Source organism: Piliocolobus tephrosceles, chromosome 16, assembly GCF_002776525.5.
Source record: "Piliocolobus tephrosceles isolate RC106 chromosome 16, ASM277652v3, whole genome shotgun sequence".
NCBI lineage: Eukaryota > Metazoa > Chordata > Mammalia > Primates > Cercopithecidae > Piliocolobus > Piliocolobus tephrosceles.
In genome coordinates, this window is record NC_045449.1 from 21,922,258 (window position 1) to 21,940,241 (window position 17,984).

At 53.9% G+C, this 17,984-nt stretch overlaps 1 protein-coding gene across 2 annotated transcripts; it reads left to right on the plus strand.

The window, feature by feature from the left end:
- The first annotated feature begins 9,505 nt into the window (after positions 1 to 9,505).
- On the plus strand, positions 9,506 to 17,775 carry LOC111520793 (TBC1 domain family member 3B-like). Of its 2 annotated transcripts, XM_026447112.1 has the most exons (13): positions 9,506 to 9,550; positions 9,985 to 10,095; positions 10,399 to 10,511; positions 11,755 to 11,802; positions 12,443 to 12,564; positions 13,280 to 13,374; positions 13,761 to 13,826; positions 14,266 to 14,379; positions 14,754 to 14,892; positions 15,867 to 16,042; positions 16,084 to 16,267; positions 17,207 to 17,282; positions 17,326 to 17,775. In XM_026447112.1, the coding sequence occupies exons 1-13, from the start codon at positions 9,506 to 9,508 to the stop codon at positions 17,426 to 17,428; spliced, it is 1,392 nt and encodes a 463-aa protein (XP_026302897.1). In that variant the 3' UTR covers positions 17,429 to 17,775. The 2 variants fall into 2 exon arrangements, with proteins under 2 accessions (XP_026302897.1, XP_031790214.1); XM_031934354.1 differs by lacking the exon at positions 13,761 to 13,826.
- Positions 17,776 to 17,984: the final 209 nt, after the last annotated feature.

Genomic DNA, 17,984 nt, shown 5'->3' on the forward strand with positions numbered 1-17,984 from the left:
TCCAACCTAGGCAATAGAGTAAGACTCTTGTCTAAAAAAAAAACAGGCCAGTGTGGTGGCTCAAACCTGTAATCCTAGCACTTTGGGAGGCTGAGGAGGGCAGATCACAAGGTCAGGAGTTCGAGACCAGCCTGACCAATGTGGTGAAACCCCCGTCTGTACTAAAAATACATGGGCATGTAGACCCAGCTACTTGGGAGGTTGAGGCAGAAGAATCGCTTAAACCTGGGAGGCAGAAGTTGCAGTGAGCCAAGATTATGCCACCGTACTCCAGCCTGGGCGACAGAGCAAGACTCCCTCTCAAACAAACAAACAAAAAACCTTGGACTCACCAGTGTTAGCTGCTGGAATGAAGTGTCTGTCCAGTACATCCAGAATGTCACAACAGATTAACTTTAGCTCAGCCTCAACCTGAAAAATGAAAATAAATTTTGAAAAATCAGATTAAGTCTAGAAATTCTGTAAATTATTACACATTCTGCCTCTGATTTTGAATTAAAGAGCTTAGTACTAAACAGAACTCATATCCTCCAAACTTCCTTCTTCCCTCTTGTTACAAAAGCAGAGAAAAGCTGCCTCTAGGTTATAAAAAGTGTCTTTTCCTTTCTGCGTGCTATTACATGCTACACACACACACACAGCCTCATAGTCCAGCTAGTCAATTACCACCGACTAAAATTGTACACTGATGCTTCTTAGTTAATGCTGGTCAATTACATGAATTAACTTCTTTCACAAGGTAACTACTATTGTGTCCATTTACATGGGCAAATAGAAGCTAAGACATTTGCTCAAGGATCATCAACTTAAAAGAACTTAATGAGCAGAGCTAGGATTTGAACCCAGGCAGGTCACAAGGAACAGAATAAAATTCAAACCCAGGCAGTTTGTCTTCAGTACTCTTATTCCTAACAACGTTCAACAGGCAATTCCTTTAGTGGTAGAGATCCGTAACTAGTTAAGACACCAAAAACCTGTGGACCAAAGTAATTATTGCCACTCAGCTCTATCCATTTATAATGCTGAAAATGTACACCACCTCTAAACACACATACCCAGCTTGCTTCCTGTTTTCTATTAACTCAGACACTACTGTTGAACCTTTCTAGGTTCCTCTCATTCCGCTGGAATCTCCTTTCTACTACTATAAAACATTCTCTCACATTTCTTCCATAATCACATCCTTAGCTAAGCAAAACTATTTTCTAAACAAACTACCTCCCTGACGGCTTTTCAGGTAGAGACTGCTCTAGGAGTGTGAAGATTCCCACGTTCTCCTCGTTCCTCACACACTCAGTGACTGCTCTCCTGTTGCTCCAAACCCTTCCGCTTCATAAGCTGATATTCTACATTCTGTTTCTCAGTTTCTATCATCAATAGATCTCTAGGCCCTTCTTCCACATTCACTGAGTATCTACAGCCAACCTATCCAATACCTGAGATCAAACCAAGGTACGGTGTGGCCATGTTCTATACAAAAATGTTCTTTGCCCTCTACTCCAAGACATTCGCTTGTCCACACCCATAACGTGCTGCCCCATACTAGAAGTCTGACTGAAACTGTAATACTCCACTCTTGGCCCACGACTTCCTTTTTCAATTCCTCTTCAAGACATCCAGACTCTTTTTTGTCGTTGTTTTCTTTTTTTTCTTTTAATGCATGTATCTCATCTAAGATGTCCAGACTCTTGAACTTCTCACATCTCCTCCCAATTTATCAGCTGCTCTCTATGCTTCCTGCGTCCCTTTCCTAGCGAGCCCAAATCCTATGATGGAGCGCATGGGCTTTTTTCTTCAGCACTTTCAACTTTCTCATTTCCTTATTCCTCTGGGATACAAAACTTGTCTATTGATCATCCAAATTCTTTGACCAAACATACATATTTCAGGGTAATGGTAACATCAGTCCCAGCTTACAACTTTAGTTTTGGTGACAGAGTCTCACTTTTTTTCCCACTACTGGGCTCAAGCGATCCTTTTCTCCATCTCCCCAAGTGCTGGGATTACAAGCCATGAGTCACCATGCAAGGCTCCAGCTCACAACTTTCTCTCCCTCCTTCCTTCCTTCTTTTCTTTCTCTCTCTCTTTCTTTCCTTCCTTCTTTCTTATACTTTAAGTTCTAGGGCACATGTGCACAACGTGCAGGTTTGTTACATATATATACATGTGCCATATTGGTGTGCTGCACCCATTAACTCGTCATTTACATTAGGTATATCTCCTAATGCTATCCCTGCCCCCCCACAACCCAACGACAGGCCCCGTGTGTGATGTTCCCCTTCCTGTGTCCAAGTGTTCTCATTGTTCAATTCCCACCTATGAGTGCACCTCACAACTTTCTATGTGACCTCAGATATGTTACTTAAACACTCAAAACCCCAACTTGTGCATTTATAGGTTGGGATAATACCTACCCCTTCCAGTGCCATTTTAAAGATTTCGTATAATACCTTGCACAAATACATATGATAAAACTATTTCCCCCTTCAGAACAGTGCCCACTAGAGCTGGCAAGTCAGTAACTGTGGTTCCCCCACCTTGCCCTCTCCCTAGCAAGCTCACTTTCCACCTGCCCTGTAATTCCCTTCCCTGTTCTCTTTCATGTGTTTACGTGCCTGTCTCTCCATTGGAATCAGTTTTTCAACAGCAGCACTATGACACTTTGGACAGAATCATTCTTTGCTGTGGAGACTGTCCTGTGCATAGTAGAAGGGTTAGCAGCACCTCAGTCTCCACCCACTAGATGCCAGTAGCACCTTCCAAGCTGTGACAATCAAAAATATCTCCCGAGATTGTCAAATGTCCTCTGAAGGACAAAATCACCTCAATTGAAAACTGCTGCACTAGAGTAATGGCTATCAAACTTTTTGGAACGAGACTTGCAATAAGAAACATTTTGTATATGCATAAACACACACAGTATGTGAAATAACTTCATTAAATCATTGTTACCCTTACAGTGTCCCACTCTGATATGTTCTATTCTGTTTAAAAAAAACAGTGACTAGACTGAGCCTCCATAAGAATAGTAAACATATCTGTTTCATCTTTGCACTTACAGTACCTAAGCAAATTGTGTGGCACACAAGAGGAACACAAATACTTGTTAAATTGCAATGAATCACTCTATTGCCTGCTTGTCCAGATATCTTAACCTGGCATTAGCAAGATAGAACAGATAACAGGGATGAGGCCCCAGCTTCTCCCAGGAAGATCTGGCAAAACACTCTTTATTTAGAAGCAGGGGCAGTGGCGGGACCTAGGGATGACTGGGGGTTTGTCACCTAGGCAGCAAGAAGAGCAAGGAGCCTGGTTTTATGCCCTCAAGCCTGGGAGGACGTGGCCAGGGCTCCACAAGGCCCTGGAGTTGGGGGAGCGGGATGCTGGCAGGAGAGCAGGTTCACCCTCCTCTTGAGGAAGCAGCCACCACCCCCAGGAAGCAGCAGATGGGGGCGCACAGGCAGAGGCCCCACGTGCTGTAGAGCAGGGCCAGCAGATCTGCACTCAGCCTTAGCCCCGGGGAGCTGCAAGACAGACTGAGACCATGATAGGTTTGGCTCTACGTCCCCACCCAAATCTCATCTGGAATTGTAATCCTCGTGGGTCAAGGGAGGAGCCTGGTGGGAGGGGATTGGATCTGGGGACAGTTTCCCCCATGCTGCTCCCCTGATAGTGAGGGAGTTCTCAGGAGAGCTGATGGTTTCAAAGTGTGGCACTTCCTTGTTCTCCACTCACTCCCTCCTGCCGCCTTGTGAAGAAGGTGCCTGCTTCTCCTTTGCCTTCTGCCACGATTATAAGTTTCCTGAACTACAAGTCAATTAAGTCTCTTTCCTTTGTAAATTACCCAGTCTCAGGTATTTCTTTATAGCAGTGTGAAAACAAATTAATCCAGACCCCTTCCCTGAAATGCCTTCCTAAGGCCACCAGCTGCCCCGATGCTCCTCCGCTGCTTCCCAGTCTTTCCTTCCCCCTCATTAGGCCCAAATGATCCACCTGGCCAGTCCCAGTCCCATCCTACTGCAGGCCTGTGTGGCTGCTGGAGAGGCCAGACTCCTTTCCTCAACCAGAGGATGCCTGATATGCTCTGTGGATCCTGGAGGAAACTTACCCCCATCCTCATACTGGTGCAACTTCTTCCAAGACCTCAAAGCTGGACAACATGAGTCGGTCTTTTTTCTGGTCTCCACTTGCTAGGGCTGTCACTGGGACAGTCCTGGGGCAGGGGGTGGGGCGGTGGGGCAATGGATGAATGGATGGATGAATGGACAGTAGTCCAGGGACGATGTCCTTGTCTGTCCTGAACGGGGCCCTTCCTCCAATGAGAAGCCTTCCTGAGTGAGTTTATACAGTCATCCCTTGGTATCCACGGAGGATTAGTTCTAGGGTCCCCGGGGATGCCAAAATCCATGGATGCTCAAGTCTCTGATATAACATGGCCAAGTATTTCTTGTTTTTATTTTTTGAGATGGAGTTTCACTCTTGTTGCCCAGGCTGGAGTGCAATGGTGCAATCTCGGCTCACTGTAACCTTCGCCTCCTGGGTTCAAGCAATTCTCCTGCCTCAGCCTCCCGAGTAGCTGGGATTACAGGTATGTGCCACCACACCCAGCTAATTTTGTATTTTTAGTAGAGATGGGGTTTCTCCATGTTGGTTAGGCTGGTCTCTAACTACTGAGCTCAGGTGATCCGCCTGCCTCGGCCTCCCAAAGTGCTGGTATTACAGGTGTAAGCCACCACAGCCAGCCTAACACAGCCTAGTGTTTATATATAACCTATGCACATCCTCCCATATACATTAGACCATCTCTAGATTACTTATGATACACAATACAATACAGACGCTATGTAAATGGTTGTGATACTGTATTATTTAGGGAATGATGACAAGAACAAAGTCTGCACATGTTCAGTAGAGACACAATCATCCAATTTCTTTTCTGAATATTTTCCATCTGCTGTTGGCTGAATCCACAGAGGCAGAGTTCTCAGATATGAGGGCCAAGTATGCTTTGAAAGTAGGATGGGTGAGGTTGCTAATGAGTACAAGGGAGTAAGTGTCAATCAGGAGGGCCCTGCATTGGGTCATCTGGATGCCCTAGCTCAGGACTTGAGGCTCCAGGTTTGGATGGCACAGGCAGGCTCAGCCCAGGTGAAAACCCTCCCCTTGATTATCCTTTTATCCTAAGCTCTTTCTGGCCCCTGGAATTTGGCATCCCCTAGGATGCCTTGGGTGGAAGGACAGATGAACCAGATTTTAGATAACATGTCTAGAAGAGTGAGCCCCTACTATGTGCCGGGCACTTTCCCCACAGGATCCTCTAGCTGGAATAACCAAGGGTCATGGAGAGAAATACCCAGTTAAAATATCAGAAATAAAAAAAGAGATACCATTAGAGATACTAAAAAGACCATTAGAGATACTAAAAAGACCATTAGGTAATAGTATTAGCATTTTTATTCTGAGATTCAACAGCGGCAGTCACTTCCCTCCACCCCTATGTGCATCCCAGGACCACCCTGGGTGGGGAGAGCTGAGGTCAGGGAGCACCCAGGGGTGACAGTGAAAAGGAACGGGGTGCACACATGAGTGAGGCAGCCAGGCCTGGCCAGAGAAGCAACAGATGCGTGCACAGACGTGTTTACCTACATACATGTGTGCACACACGTGCGCAAACACATGGCACGCAAGCATGATGATGCCTCAGGCAGTGGAGGATGCTGACTCTGGGCCCTGCTGACCTGGGCAAGGCCCCACTGTGATGCATGCCTTTACCTCAGAATGTCACTGGTGCTTAACACACGTCCGATCTCCGGCCTGCCTCTGTGTTCTACAGCAGCTACACATACACAGTGGTATCTGGAGCAGCTCCGTGGACTCAAAGGTTTTCTCCCTGAGAGGCATAACACAGGCCAGCTGATTCATCAGAATCAGGTGAGTGTGACCTGCTCTCTTCCCTCCATGCTGACTTGGGGACAGTGGCTACGGTGTGGGTGGTGCTGGCCTCTGGGCACCTGCCAAGGAGGGTCATCCCTGAGCACTCACCAGGTGTCTGTTCTACGCTGCCCATGTAGACAATTGTCCCTTTCGTCCTCATGGTGGCTCCCAGATGTAACCATTAGAAAGGCGAGACGTCTGGGGTCAGAGAGGCGGTAACCAGCCTGGGATCCCGACATGACCCTGGGTTTTGCTCTTGGCCCTGTCCTGTACCATGCTGGACTTCAGGCCTGAACCCTGTGGCCCCCCTGCCCTAGATCCGAAATCTGTCCGGGGTTTGTGATCCTGATGGGGCAGAGCCTCGCCCTGGCAGAGCCACTGGGATGGATCCACTGTGGGTGAGGTAGAGGGAAGGGTCCTCAGAACACGTCTGTGGCCTAAGCTGGGTCCTGATGGTCCCTGTGGGACCCACTGGGCACATACGGTCCCTTGTCCAGGAGTGGGATGGGGAGCCTTCTGCCTTTGAGTAGCTGTGAAAAATGAAGGAGCCCTGGAGAACTAACTGGAGGGAGACTGTCTTCCCTTCTGTTCAAAGGGGTCCAGGTTCTGGGGTTCTCCCCAAGTATTTCTTCCTCTGGTCCTCTGGAGCCTCACCCTCCTTTTGTCCTGAGTGTTCCCAGGAGGGACAGTCCATCTAGGTGTTCTCCAGGACCAAGGACCCACTGTTCTTCCTCAGTGGCCCAGGAAAATGAGGCCCCTCCTGTGGGGACAGCTCAGAATGGTGGAATCCACCGTCCCTCCCCGAGAGCTGTGGCTTCCATGAGCACAGAGGCTGCTTTGGAGACAGTATATTATTTTCATCCCCCAAACCAAACACCCTCCTGCTCAACTGGTGTTGTTCCTAAAGTGGCTTCACTAGTGAGACTGAAGGGCCACGATAGCCCAAGTGATGAGTGGAGTAGAACCGAGCAGTCAGGAGAGATCTTGTTCCTTGTAGGAAACTGGGCATCTCTGTGGTCCCTGAGCATCCCAGGAGGTCAATTGTACCTCTGGTCCCTTTCCCCAGTCTGCCTCCACAACCCTGGAATAGCCCATCGTGGGCCCTTCAACCTTGGCAGGTGGACATCATTCAATCTGCCGGGGCAGGTGTGTACCCGTTTCATGGCATTTGGGGACAACAGGATTCTGTGTCCAGGTCCCACTGTTCTCAAGTCCTTGGGAAGATTCCCACCCCTGCTTGGGGCTTGAGACTGCAGAGACCCATGCAGGTGTGGGCCACTGGGTAAAAGCTCTGGCCTCTTTTCACCTGAGGGCAGTGGTGGAATGGGGGGTTACGCAGCCAGGCAGCATCTGGGAGCCGGGTGGGAGCGGTTCAGGTGTTTTCCGAAGGTCTCACGTACAGTGTAACATTTAGACGATTTTGTCTCACAGGATGGACATGGCAGAGGATGCAGATACTTTGCAGGAGCGAGAGGACATCATTATGAAGTATGAGAAGGTACAAGTCGATCTGCTCCTTGGAGGAAGGCCTCTTCCAGTGCACCCTGGTCAAAGGGTCCTGGGGTCCCTAGGAGCACAGGGTGGGGACGAGTGGCCAGTACCCAAAGGCCCTTTCACCCTTTACCTTGAGCCCCTCACCAAGGCTCCCTCTGGGTTGCAGGGACGCCGAACTGGGCTGCCAGCAGACATGGGGCCTGAGCCTGTTGGAATTCCTGCAGCCCTGATCGCTTTAGGATTCTGCAATGAGTCTCTGTGCTCCCCTCAGCCCCTAAAGCACCTGTCTCAGCTCAGGGATGGGTTTGCTTTTAAAAAGGACTTTCTGAGGCAGGACATGTCTCGCCAGGTTGGGCCAACCTCATTTTCAGGGTCAGAACCCCTCCCTGGCTCCCCTGCAGGTCCAGCCCGAGGTGGTTGTTAGGCCAGAGGTGCGGGGCCCATCTAGGGAGCGGGCGGGAATGGAGAGGGGGCTAGGTCAGGCCCCTGGACTCTCCGCAGTTCTGCCCCAAGTTAGCACAAGAGGAGCGGGGCAGCCTGAGGGTCTGGCCCTATCCGCTTGGAGACAATCCCAGTAAGATCCAAGGGTTGTGGCCATAGGGTGAGGGGACGCCTGGCCCAGCCTCGGGGCTATTGTCCAGCAGGTCTCTGGTCTCTGAGAGCCCACATTTCCCTTGAGCTACAGCCCTCACTGTCCCCATGGGGAAGGGGGAAAGACATGGGGACAGTGGGGGCTGTGACCTTAGGCAATGGGGGAGAAGATGGGCAGGGCCCCTTTCTGGGTATCTCACAGGCCAGGGAGGCAGCAGATCTTGAGGTTAATGACCCTGGGTCTGGTGCTGGGAAGGGATCTGGGGCCAGGTAAGATGAGCCCAGGCTGGAGCCCATCCCTCAGGGATCATAGAATGGAAAGACAGAGGATCCCCGGAAAGGTAGGGTGGGAGGGAGCTGATGAGCCATGCCACTTCTGAAACGCAGTGTGTGTGGCTTGGGTGCAGGGAGAGGCAGGTGGATGCTGGGAGGTCAAACCCTGCAAGGGCCTTGGGAGTGTCGGGTGGGATGGGCCCTCGGTGCATCCTGGGTGCAGCGGGCAGGTCACAGGCCAGGCTCCCTGGACCCCGGCATGTCCACATCACATGGTCACTCCCGGAGGGACTCCTGTCAGGGCCCGGTCACCCCATCCCATCTCAGGGCTGACCTTTCTCAGCTCAAGCACAAAGCATTACTTCCAGTCCAGGAGGGGTAGCCCCCATTTTATACCCTGACCGCCCCCCACACCAGGGGCCCCCATTAGCCTCGGCCAGGCTGGCCCTGCACTCCCTGTTTTCCCAGGTCCTGGACCCTCCTGGGAGTCAGCCGCACAGGAAGGACCTTGTGCTCCCTTCCCTGCGCCTTCTCCTGGGCTGAATCCTGAGCTGGATGAGGACAGAGCCAGTCCTTTCTGGGGGTTGGCTCCCAGACCAGGATGGCTCCAGGCCCTGTGCAGGTCCTCAGCTCTGCCTGGACTGCAATACAGTGAGACGGAACTGCCCTGTCAGTGCCCGGGAGGCAAAGGTAAGAGCCTGATCCCTGGGGGTGCTGGTCCAGGGACAAGGGGGACTCGGCAAGTGGTCAGTGAGGCAGAGGAAGCAGCGGGCCTGGGAGGTAGCAGGTGGGGGCAACACGCTGTCACTGGGAGGGGCAGCTGTCCCTGCTGGACCTGACCCCAGGTTGCTGTATCTCTGGCAGTTTGATGAAATTCCAAAGTGAGAACCACAGTTGTGGCTTGAGGGTGGCTGCCCACATGTGTTAGGAACCCACCTAGAGGCTGGGACCTGACCTAAGACTGGTGTGACTGTGGCCTGAGGATGGCACGTCCCAGGGTCCCAAAGCCCGTCCACTGGCACGCGTGTGCTCAAAGGCCCTCAGCGCTTAGGGTCTGCCCTTCCCTGGCTCCCTCCAGCTGGGTCCCACCAGGGCTCCAGAGCCCAAGATCCAGCATCCACGGGCGGCTCTGGGAAGCCTGACAGCTCCCCTAACGCCAACATTCCTCATTTGACAGCAAATGCGGTGGGAGATGAGATGAAAGAACAAGTGGATGGAAATGCTGGGAGAATGGGAGACATATCAGAACAGCAAAAAAGTAATGTGTGAAGGGACAGGTCCCTGGAACCACTCTCTACAGAGACAGGGACAGGCACCCATGGCTGTGGCCTGGCACCGTCAGCCTCTCAGAGGGCGGGTGGCACACTGTCTTCACCCAGAGGACCACAGGCCTGTTTGTGCAAGTGTCACCTTGCTGAGAGGGAATCTGAATCTAGGGCTAGGGCCACCCCTAGCTCAGGGCTATGGATGTCTCCTGGTGACTCGAAGGAAGGAAAAGGTCCAGATCAGAGTTCAGGACTCTGAGTGTCCATTTACTCTTCCAATCCTGGGAAGGGAGACCCTGTCGCAGCTTGATTTCACTTCTACCGAGGAATCATGGGGCCAAAACCAAAGATTTCCAGGATCCTCAGGCTTTGGTCCTGGCTGGGGTCGCCCCGTGGCCTGTGACACCAGATCACTTTCTGCCCACAGCTGATTGATGGAGTGTATAAGGGCATTCCCATGAACGTCCGGGGTCAAGTGTGGTCAGTCCTCCTGAACATCCAGGAAGTTGAGACGAAAACCCCCGAAAATACAAGGTACACTAAGCCAGAGCACAACAAACAGGCCAGGCTGGGTCAGGACCCAGTTCTCCAACTGCAGGGAATGTCATGCCCAGGCTTGGGGATGGGTGCTGTGGTCAGATGCACATCCTAAGCACGGACAGTGACATAGGAACCACAGATCTCCCCAGCTTCAGAAACAAGCCAAAAAGCAGCTTTCTGCAGAAGGAAACCTTTCTTTCCTTCCATCTTTCCAAAAGTGCTGACCGTGGGCTGACTGCCATTTGGGGCAGGGAGTCTTCCATCTTTTCTGAGACTGTCTACTCCTCTTGGCCCTGCCCTACAGGTCATGAAGGAGAAGGGCAAGAGATCCTCTGAACACATCCACCAGATCAACCTGGATATGAGCTGGACACTAAGAAACCACATCTTCTTCAGGGATCGATATGGAACCAAGTAAGCCGGAGCCACAGTGTCCCAGCAGAGACAGAGTGAACCAGAGGGATGGGAACTTCCCCGGAGCAGAATCCAGGGTCACCCATGAGGGATGACAGAGCTCTCAAGGGCTCTTATGGCCCAGGGAACAGCTGGCACCATGGATGGAGCACCTCCCAGGTTCCAAGCCCTGGGCCAGGCTGGAATGTGTGGGGCCAGAACCCAGGGGAATCCTACAGAGACAGAAGGCAGCAAAGAAAATCATGCACAATGGTGGAAGGTGCTCTCCCTGACCCACGGGGACCCATGGCAGGACCCACGGGAGGGTGGCAGGATGGAGGCCCCATGAGCCTCCCCAGGCAACACTGACAGCACCAAGTGCTGGGAGAATTCAGGTTCCTGGAAACTCTCATCCAGGTCTGCTGGGAACATGACATGGCACAGCCACTTTGGTAGCCAGTTGGGCAGTGGCTCACAAAGCTCAATGGACTTGAACCAAGCGTCCCCAAAGTGTCACGGATATTGAACCCACTGATTTGAAAACTGACATCCACAGGAAACCTTCATGCCACGTCCACTGCTTGATTCATCATCACTCATACACAGAGCCTTAGGGAACGACCTTCAACATGGGAATGCGGAGAGGAAGGCTGGTCCTCCTTTCAACAGTAGAAGACTCAGTGAGAAAAGGGAATGAGCCAGTGATGCCTGCATGAACATGGGTGAATCCTAGATGCATTTTGCTAAGGGAAAGAAGCCAGACCCAATAGGCTACCACTGTAGGGTTCCAAACGTCGGCCATTTTGGAAAAGGCCAAACCATAGGGACTGAGAACCGGTCTGAGTGGCCAGGGGCTGACGGACTGGGGAGAGGCTAGGTGCATAGGGGCCACCCTGGAGACTTGGAGGATGAAGGAGTCGCTCCAGGACAGGCTGGAGCGGTGGCCGGGAGACTCTGCACATTGGTTTAGAACCACGGAGGAACTGTACACCCAAAGACTGAACTGGCATGCGTACAAACCAAAAAAAAAAAAAAAAATCAGAGGGAAAATGATCAGTCAACTTACTGTACAATTGGACTATTAGCATTTTACAGATGTGGATTTTACTGAAACATTTCTTAAATAGTCAAAGGCCCTGAAGAGCTCACTGCTTATCTGGTGAATCACCTGAACCTGAAATTGGATTTGTTGTTAGGCTTTGTAGACAAAGTGAAACTAACATCTGCACAAAAGAAACAAAAGCCCCCTTTATCTGTTTTTTAGGCAGCGGGAACTATTCTACATCCTCCTGGCATATTCAGAGTATAACCCGGTGAATATTCCTAGCAGTGACCATATTCCCATATTCACAGCTATATTCCCAGACCATATTTCCATATTCCTGGGTGTGGATGTCTGGTGGGGGTGTCACTGCTTCTTTCAAAGTTAGTATTTGTGACCCACCAGGATATAGGAGGTAGGACTCCAGCTCACCGCTGGCATAAACCTCCAAGCAAGGGGGCGGTCTCAAGGGGTCACACTGAGACACAAAGGAGTCGGGCATGGACTCCTGGTGTCACCTGGGCCTGACCACCACTTCTTGGAACAAGAAATGATGCCCTCCTCCTGGGGCTGCCCCAAAGCCCAGGAGCTTGGCAGCATCACACGCAGGACGGTGCTATCAGGAGACATTTTGGACAAGGTGCTGAAAGGCCCAATGGACATAGCTGTTGTCATAAAATTAATTTGCATCCTGAGGAAGCCTCTTCTTTAGAGGAAGCCTCCCCAGTCACCTCTGCCCTCTCTGATGACGTGAGTCCTCCCAGGTGACCTCAGTCCTCCCAGGTGACCTCAGTCCTCCCAGGTGACTTCAGCCCTCCCAGGTGACCTCAGTCTTCCCAGGTGACCTCAGTCCTCCCAGGTGACTTCAGCCCTCCCAGGTGATGTCCTTCCACAGTGACTGGCTCTTGCGGGCGGTGGGCTACTGCAGGGGCCTGAGCCACGTCACTGCCTTGTTCCTCCTTTATCTGCCTGAGGAGGATGCATTCTGGGCACTGGTGCAGCTGCTGGCCAGTGAGAGGCACTCCCTGCAGGGTAGGTGGACAGCTGCCCCCGGGGCCTCACGCAGTCAGACCCGGAAACGGCCACCCTGGCCAGGTGATCTCGGCTTTCAGTGAAGACACCTTCCTTGTGTCACCAGCTTGTTGGGAGCCTTTAGGATGTCTCTGCTGAGGGTCCCTCAGGAGCCCAGGGCTGATCTCCAGAGCCCAAGTCAGACACCTTTCATCCTCATCAGCAAAAGGCACCTCATCCTCCCTGTGGCTGCCCTCTGTGTCCTGGAGCCACGCCCTCCGGCTCTGATTCTGTGCATCTGACTCTCCCCTCCCTGAGAGTCCTCCTGCCCTTCAGCTGCCCAGGCTCCAGCTTCCCTTGGTACCCACAAATGGGCCAACCAAGCCCAGATGGCAGCTTCTCCCCATCCCATGTCCCCTGGCCCGACGCCACTTCCAGGAGATGACCACGAAGCCCAGCACCCACCCTGTTCTGGCCGCCCTCTGTCGTGGCCTCAAAGTCAGGCTTGCCCTACGGGCACCCTAGCCCAGGAGGCCTCCAGGAGCACCTCCAGCCAGGCTTCAGGGGATGTTCCCACCTCTTCTCTCCAGGGCCAAGGCCACATGGTAGGGTCACCAGATGGGAGGGTGAGAGGCCTCGGGGTTTGGGGGACTCTGCGGCTGCCCAGCTCTTCCAGCTGATGGCTCCACATCTTGGGAGAAGGCTCTGATTTCATAACGGGCTGGGAGCTCCTCAGGATTCCACAGCCCAAATGGCGGGATAGTCCAGGGGCTCCAAGACCATCAGGAGCACGTGGTCCCCACATCACAAGCCAAGACCCTGTGGCATCTGGTGAGTTTATAGTCCCCTCGGCTCTTCCCCAGAGGCCCTATATCCCGTGGGGCTGGAGGAACGGAGGCTGGAGCCCCTCGTGGGGCTGGTGACTGCCTGAGTCCCAGCCAGAATCTGACCTGGGATGTCGGGTTCTCCATGGGCTAGGAGTTGGTTTGCTTTCCAGCCCTAGAGGAGACAGAGGCACAGGGATAGGGGCCCAGCTCCCGCAGAGAAGGGCTAAGGGCAGTGTGTCCACCGTGAGTGCCAGAAGGTAAAGATGTTGGGGGGAGCCCGGGACACCACCCAGTGTTGTGTACTTGGGGAAGGATCTTCAGAGGCCCCTGGAAGAGGGAGGCTTTTAGGGCAGCCCAGGGGGCCCTAAGCACCTCTGTTCCTCCCATCAGGACAAGGAAGGTCTGTGCTCACGGTGTTCCTCATTCAGCTGGCTTCTCTGGATGCTGAATACTGGGGTAAGGAGGCACAGGGCGACCCTGGCTCAGGGACCCTCCTTGCCCTGCAGTGCCCTGCTTCCCCAGCCCAGGGGTCCGGCTCACCTCCAGCACACAGGAGGCTCAGGCGGATCCCCACAGGACACACAAGCAAGACCCTCTGCCCAAGAGGGGTCATCCCAGGGCGGAGGCCAGGGCTCAAGCCCAGCCTCATGGACAGACCGGGCCCGACTTGGGCGGGCTCAGGGGAGCCTCAAGCCCTGGGGAAGCCCCTCTCTCCACTGAAATGAGTGCCCCACATAAGGAGCTGCAAGACCTTGTTTGACCTAGCCTCCTGGAGGGGTCGGGTGACCCTCATGGGGAAGGTCACTGACTCTGGTCACTGTGCCCCAATGCGCAGCTTGAGCCACCAGCCCTGGCCTGGAAGAGCCAGGTCCTCCCGTGTCTACTTTCCCCACAGATCTTTCTCGAGCTCATCCTGCGCCTGTGGGACATATATTTGCTGGAAGGGGAACAGATGTTGATGCCGATAACAAGCACTGCCTTTAAGTTTCAGAGGAATAAGTCCACATATGCCCATGGGACTTGCTTAGGGAGCACTGGGGTCAAACTCCAACCAGTCCAAGGGCAGCTTCCTCACGCTGTCCTCATGATCCTCTGTTCTGGCCCAGAGGGAGGTCCGGCCAGGTGAGCTGGGCGGGGCACAGTGACACCGAGCCCATCCCTCACACGACCCAGATGAAAGTCAGGAGTATGGTGAGCACTTCCCTGCCCAGGCCGCTCCCACAACCACAGCCTCCTGTGCACATCTGGAACCCTGGGGTGGTCACAAAAGGATCTGGCACTGCCTAGTGGGAGACTGAAGTGACCATGGGGTATGGGCTCTGACCCTTCCCAGGGGACTCTCCTGGCCTTATGCCCACCTTGTCTCTAGAACGCCACATGAAGACGTCCAGGTCTGGCCTGCAGGCACGTTTTCGAGACCAGTTCTCCCATATCTGGGCCCTGGATGATGACACTGTTCTTAATCATCTTTGGGCCTCTATGAAGAAACTAACAAGGAAGCATGGGGACCTGCTACCCCCAGGTGGGCTCCACTACCAGGTCCCCTCATGAGTCACCCTCTGGGGCAGTCAATACTGGGGGAGAGCCCAGGACCCCCAACCCTACTACCTGGGCCTTCCTCTTCACCTTTTCTTCCTCCTCTTCCTCCTGGACTCTAAGAAAGTACAGGAGGCCCACCATTCCTCAGGGCAGGCACTCAGTGCGTATGTACTGGACATGCTGTGCACGCAGGAGGGGGATGTGGGCAAGACCCTCCACCAAGCCCCCTCCCACTTTCCACGGCAGCCCGCTCTCCCCCTCACAGGGCCCTCAAGGGCACTAGAGGAGCCAGACCCATTCCTGAGAGCCTCTGCCCCTCCCTGCAAGAGCTGACAGCCTCAGAGAGCAGCAGAGGCCCCTTACTCCTGCAGACCCCTCCACGGGTGCCAGGACAACAAGCCTTGAGCCAGGGAGACAAGGGAATCAGTGTCTCTGACCCCCAGAGCATTCAGAGAGAGGGCACAGGTGGGACCCTGGGCCCAGAGCCAGAGCCAAGAGTTCAACCAGGTGTGGGAATGGTCAGCCCAGGACGAGGCAGCCCAGGAGGGCAGAGGGTGACCCACGTCCAGGCCCAGTCACCCACTGAGGAGACAGGTCCCCACATAAGGTGGCAAGGGGGCTGGGTGACAGCCAAGGCCCCTCCCAGCTGAGTTCTGACTGGGGGCCATATCCCAGGCCCAACAGCCCTGGGACAAGGTTGTGTAGCAGGAAGCCCCCAACCAGGCTGAACTCTGGGGGCAGTCCCAGGAGCCACCTGCCATCCCTGACAGCTTTCCCACACCAAGCGGCACACACCCCTTCCTCTGGGATCAGCACACTGCAGGCGTGTCCTCAGTGTCAGACCACGGGGGCCACACAGAGACCCTGAGGACTCCAGAGACCCAGGTAGGTGGGGCTTGCCTGGAAAGGCCTGCATGGGCTCACTGGAGACACTGACCATGTCTGTTTTCCTTTCAACCAAACCCGAGCAAGGGTCCTCGGCACCCAGGTCTGTGCTGGCTTCACGTGGCAGGAAGACCCTCTGCAAGGGGGACAGGCAGGCCCTTCCCGGCCCACCAGCCCAGTTCCAGCAGCCCATTTGGTCAGCTTCCCTACCTCGTCCCACACCCTCTCCTAGTGGGGCTGTCCATGAGGCCAAGGCCCAGGAACATGAGGGGGCTTCTGGGGAGCCCAGGGCAGCAGACCACTCTCTGGGGGCACCCGGGAGTCAGGACATGCCCAGCCTGGCCCCGGCTCAGGGGGGACTCGGCGTTCCTGGAGACTCCTGGAGTGGAACTTGATGCCCCAGCTCCCGACAGACCTGGATGTGGGGGACCCTTGGTTCCCCCATGAGGATTTCAAACAGAGCTGCTGGGTCCATGTCCCTTCTGAATATGTCCTGGGCAGCCACGGGACCATGGGACAGGCCTAGCCCAGGAAGCCCAGGGGGACCCTGACACTGGGCCCAGCCCAGGCCCATCAGGACTAAGAGGGAGGTCAGGAGATAACCCCACTACAACATGGGCTCCTGCATCTGGCCCCCTCGGTGACCAGTGACTGGCACGTCTGGAAGGAGCCAGGGTGTCACCCCGCCAGCTGCCCCGCAGCCCTAGTCACCTTGGAAAATCCCATTCAATGGGGAGGCCGGTCCCATCATGGCCACAAGAGACAGAGAGGTGAGCATGGCAGCCCCAGCCAACCAGCAGCATGCCCTGGGACCTCTGTCCCAACCTTTGGGCCTGTGTCCCCCTCCCAGGGCACAGTTCCCAAGCCAAGAGGGGCCTGGCCTAGACCCCAGCCCTGGGAAGAGAGGGGCACTAGGGGTGTGGTGGGCTCCCAGCTGCAGTCAGTATGGCCATGCAGGGGACCCTGGCGCTGCAGAGCTCTGCCACTGTCACAATTCACCTCACAGAAGCCGCGCAAGTCCTTGCAGCCACTGCAGGCGCCACCACCAGGTGCCTTCCAGCTGCCAGTGCAGGCTTTCCTGACAGGAGGGCACCCTGCAGCCCTGGCCTCAGCAGCTCAGACTCTGAAGGTATCTGTTATTCACGTTCCCAGTACTCCCACCAAAGAGAATTACTATGGAGGATGACGTTGGTCCTGAGTTGAGCAAAACAGCATGCCCTGTGGATGGAGCCAGCTTCTTTCCAAGCCACCACACTTGCTGGATGGGCCCACGGAGCAGGTGGCCTTGAGACCAGCATGGGGATGGAAGAGGCTCAGCATCCTGCACATGCCCTTACCAAGGCTCACCAGGTTGACACCACTGCTGAGCACCACATTTGTGGATGAGAGACTCACACCTAGTCCCTGGGATGGCACAATTTCCCAGGAGGATCTGCTGGCCACCTGCTGGCAGGCTGACCACACCGCAGAGGGGTTGAGATTGGCTTTCACTGCACTGAGCCACAATGTGGACATGGACTCGTGGGCCCTGCAGTGCACACAGCACTGCCTCCGAGCAGGACCCCCCATTCACAGCTAGGGACAAGCAGCAGTGCTCCTACCTCAGGGCCTTGGCTCTGCCACCTGTACTTTGAATGTTCTCAGTTCCCTCCAGGCTTCTAGCAGCATCTGGGCCAGGGCTCATGGCTGGATAAGCACCCGAAGTCCCAAACAAGTTTCCCATCCTCGTTTTATTTTTTGTTAAACTTATGAAAATTTATTAAGATATGACTTACATCCCCGGTAAGTGCATAGCTCAAAAGACATTCAGAGATGGAACACACCAGCCCCCAGATCACAAAGCCAACCATGCCCAGCCCCTCCCAGCACCCCCAGCCCCAAAACCAGTGTTCTGACTTCTGACAACACCATGAGCCTGCCTTTGTACTTTACACTCATGGAAGGATAACCACCTTCATTTGTAAAATAAATGTTACTGTTGAAATGATTTTACACATACACCTTCCATCCAGCTGCCCTCAAGAAGGACGTTTTGCAGTACCATGGCACATAAGAAATTTAGGCTGGGTGTGGTGGCTCATGCCTGTAATCCCAGCAATTTGAGAGTTCGAGGAGGGAGGTTCAGGTTCATTTGAGCTCAGGAGTTTGAGACCAGCCTGGGAAACATAAGTAGACCCTTTCTCTACAGAA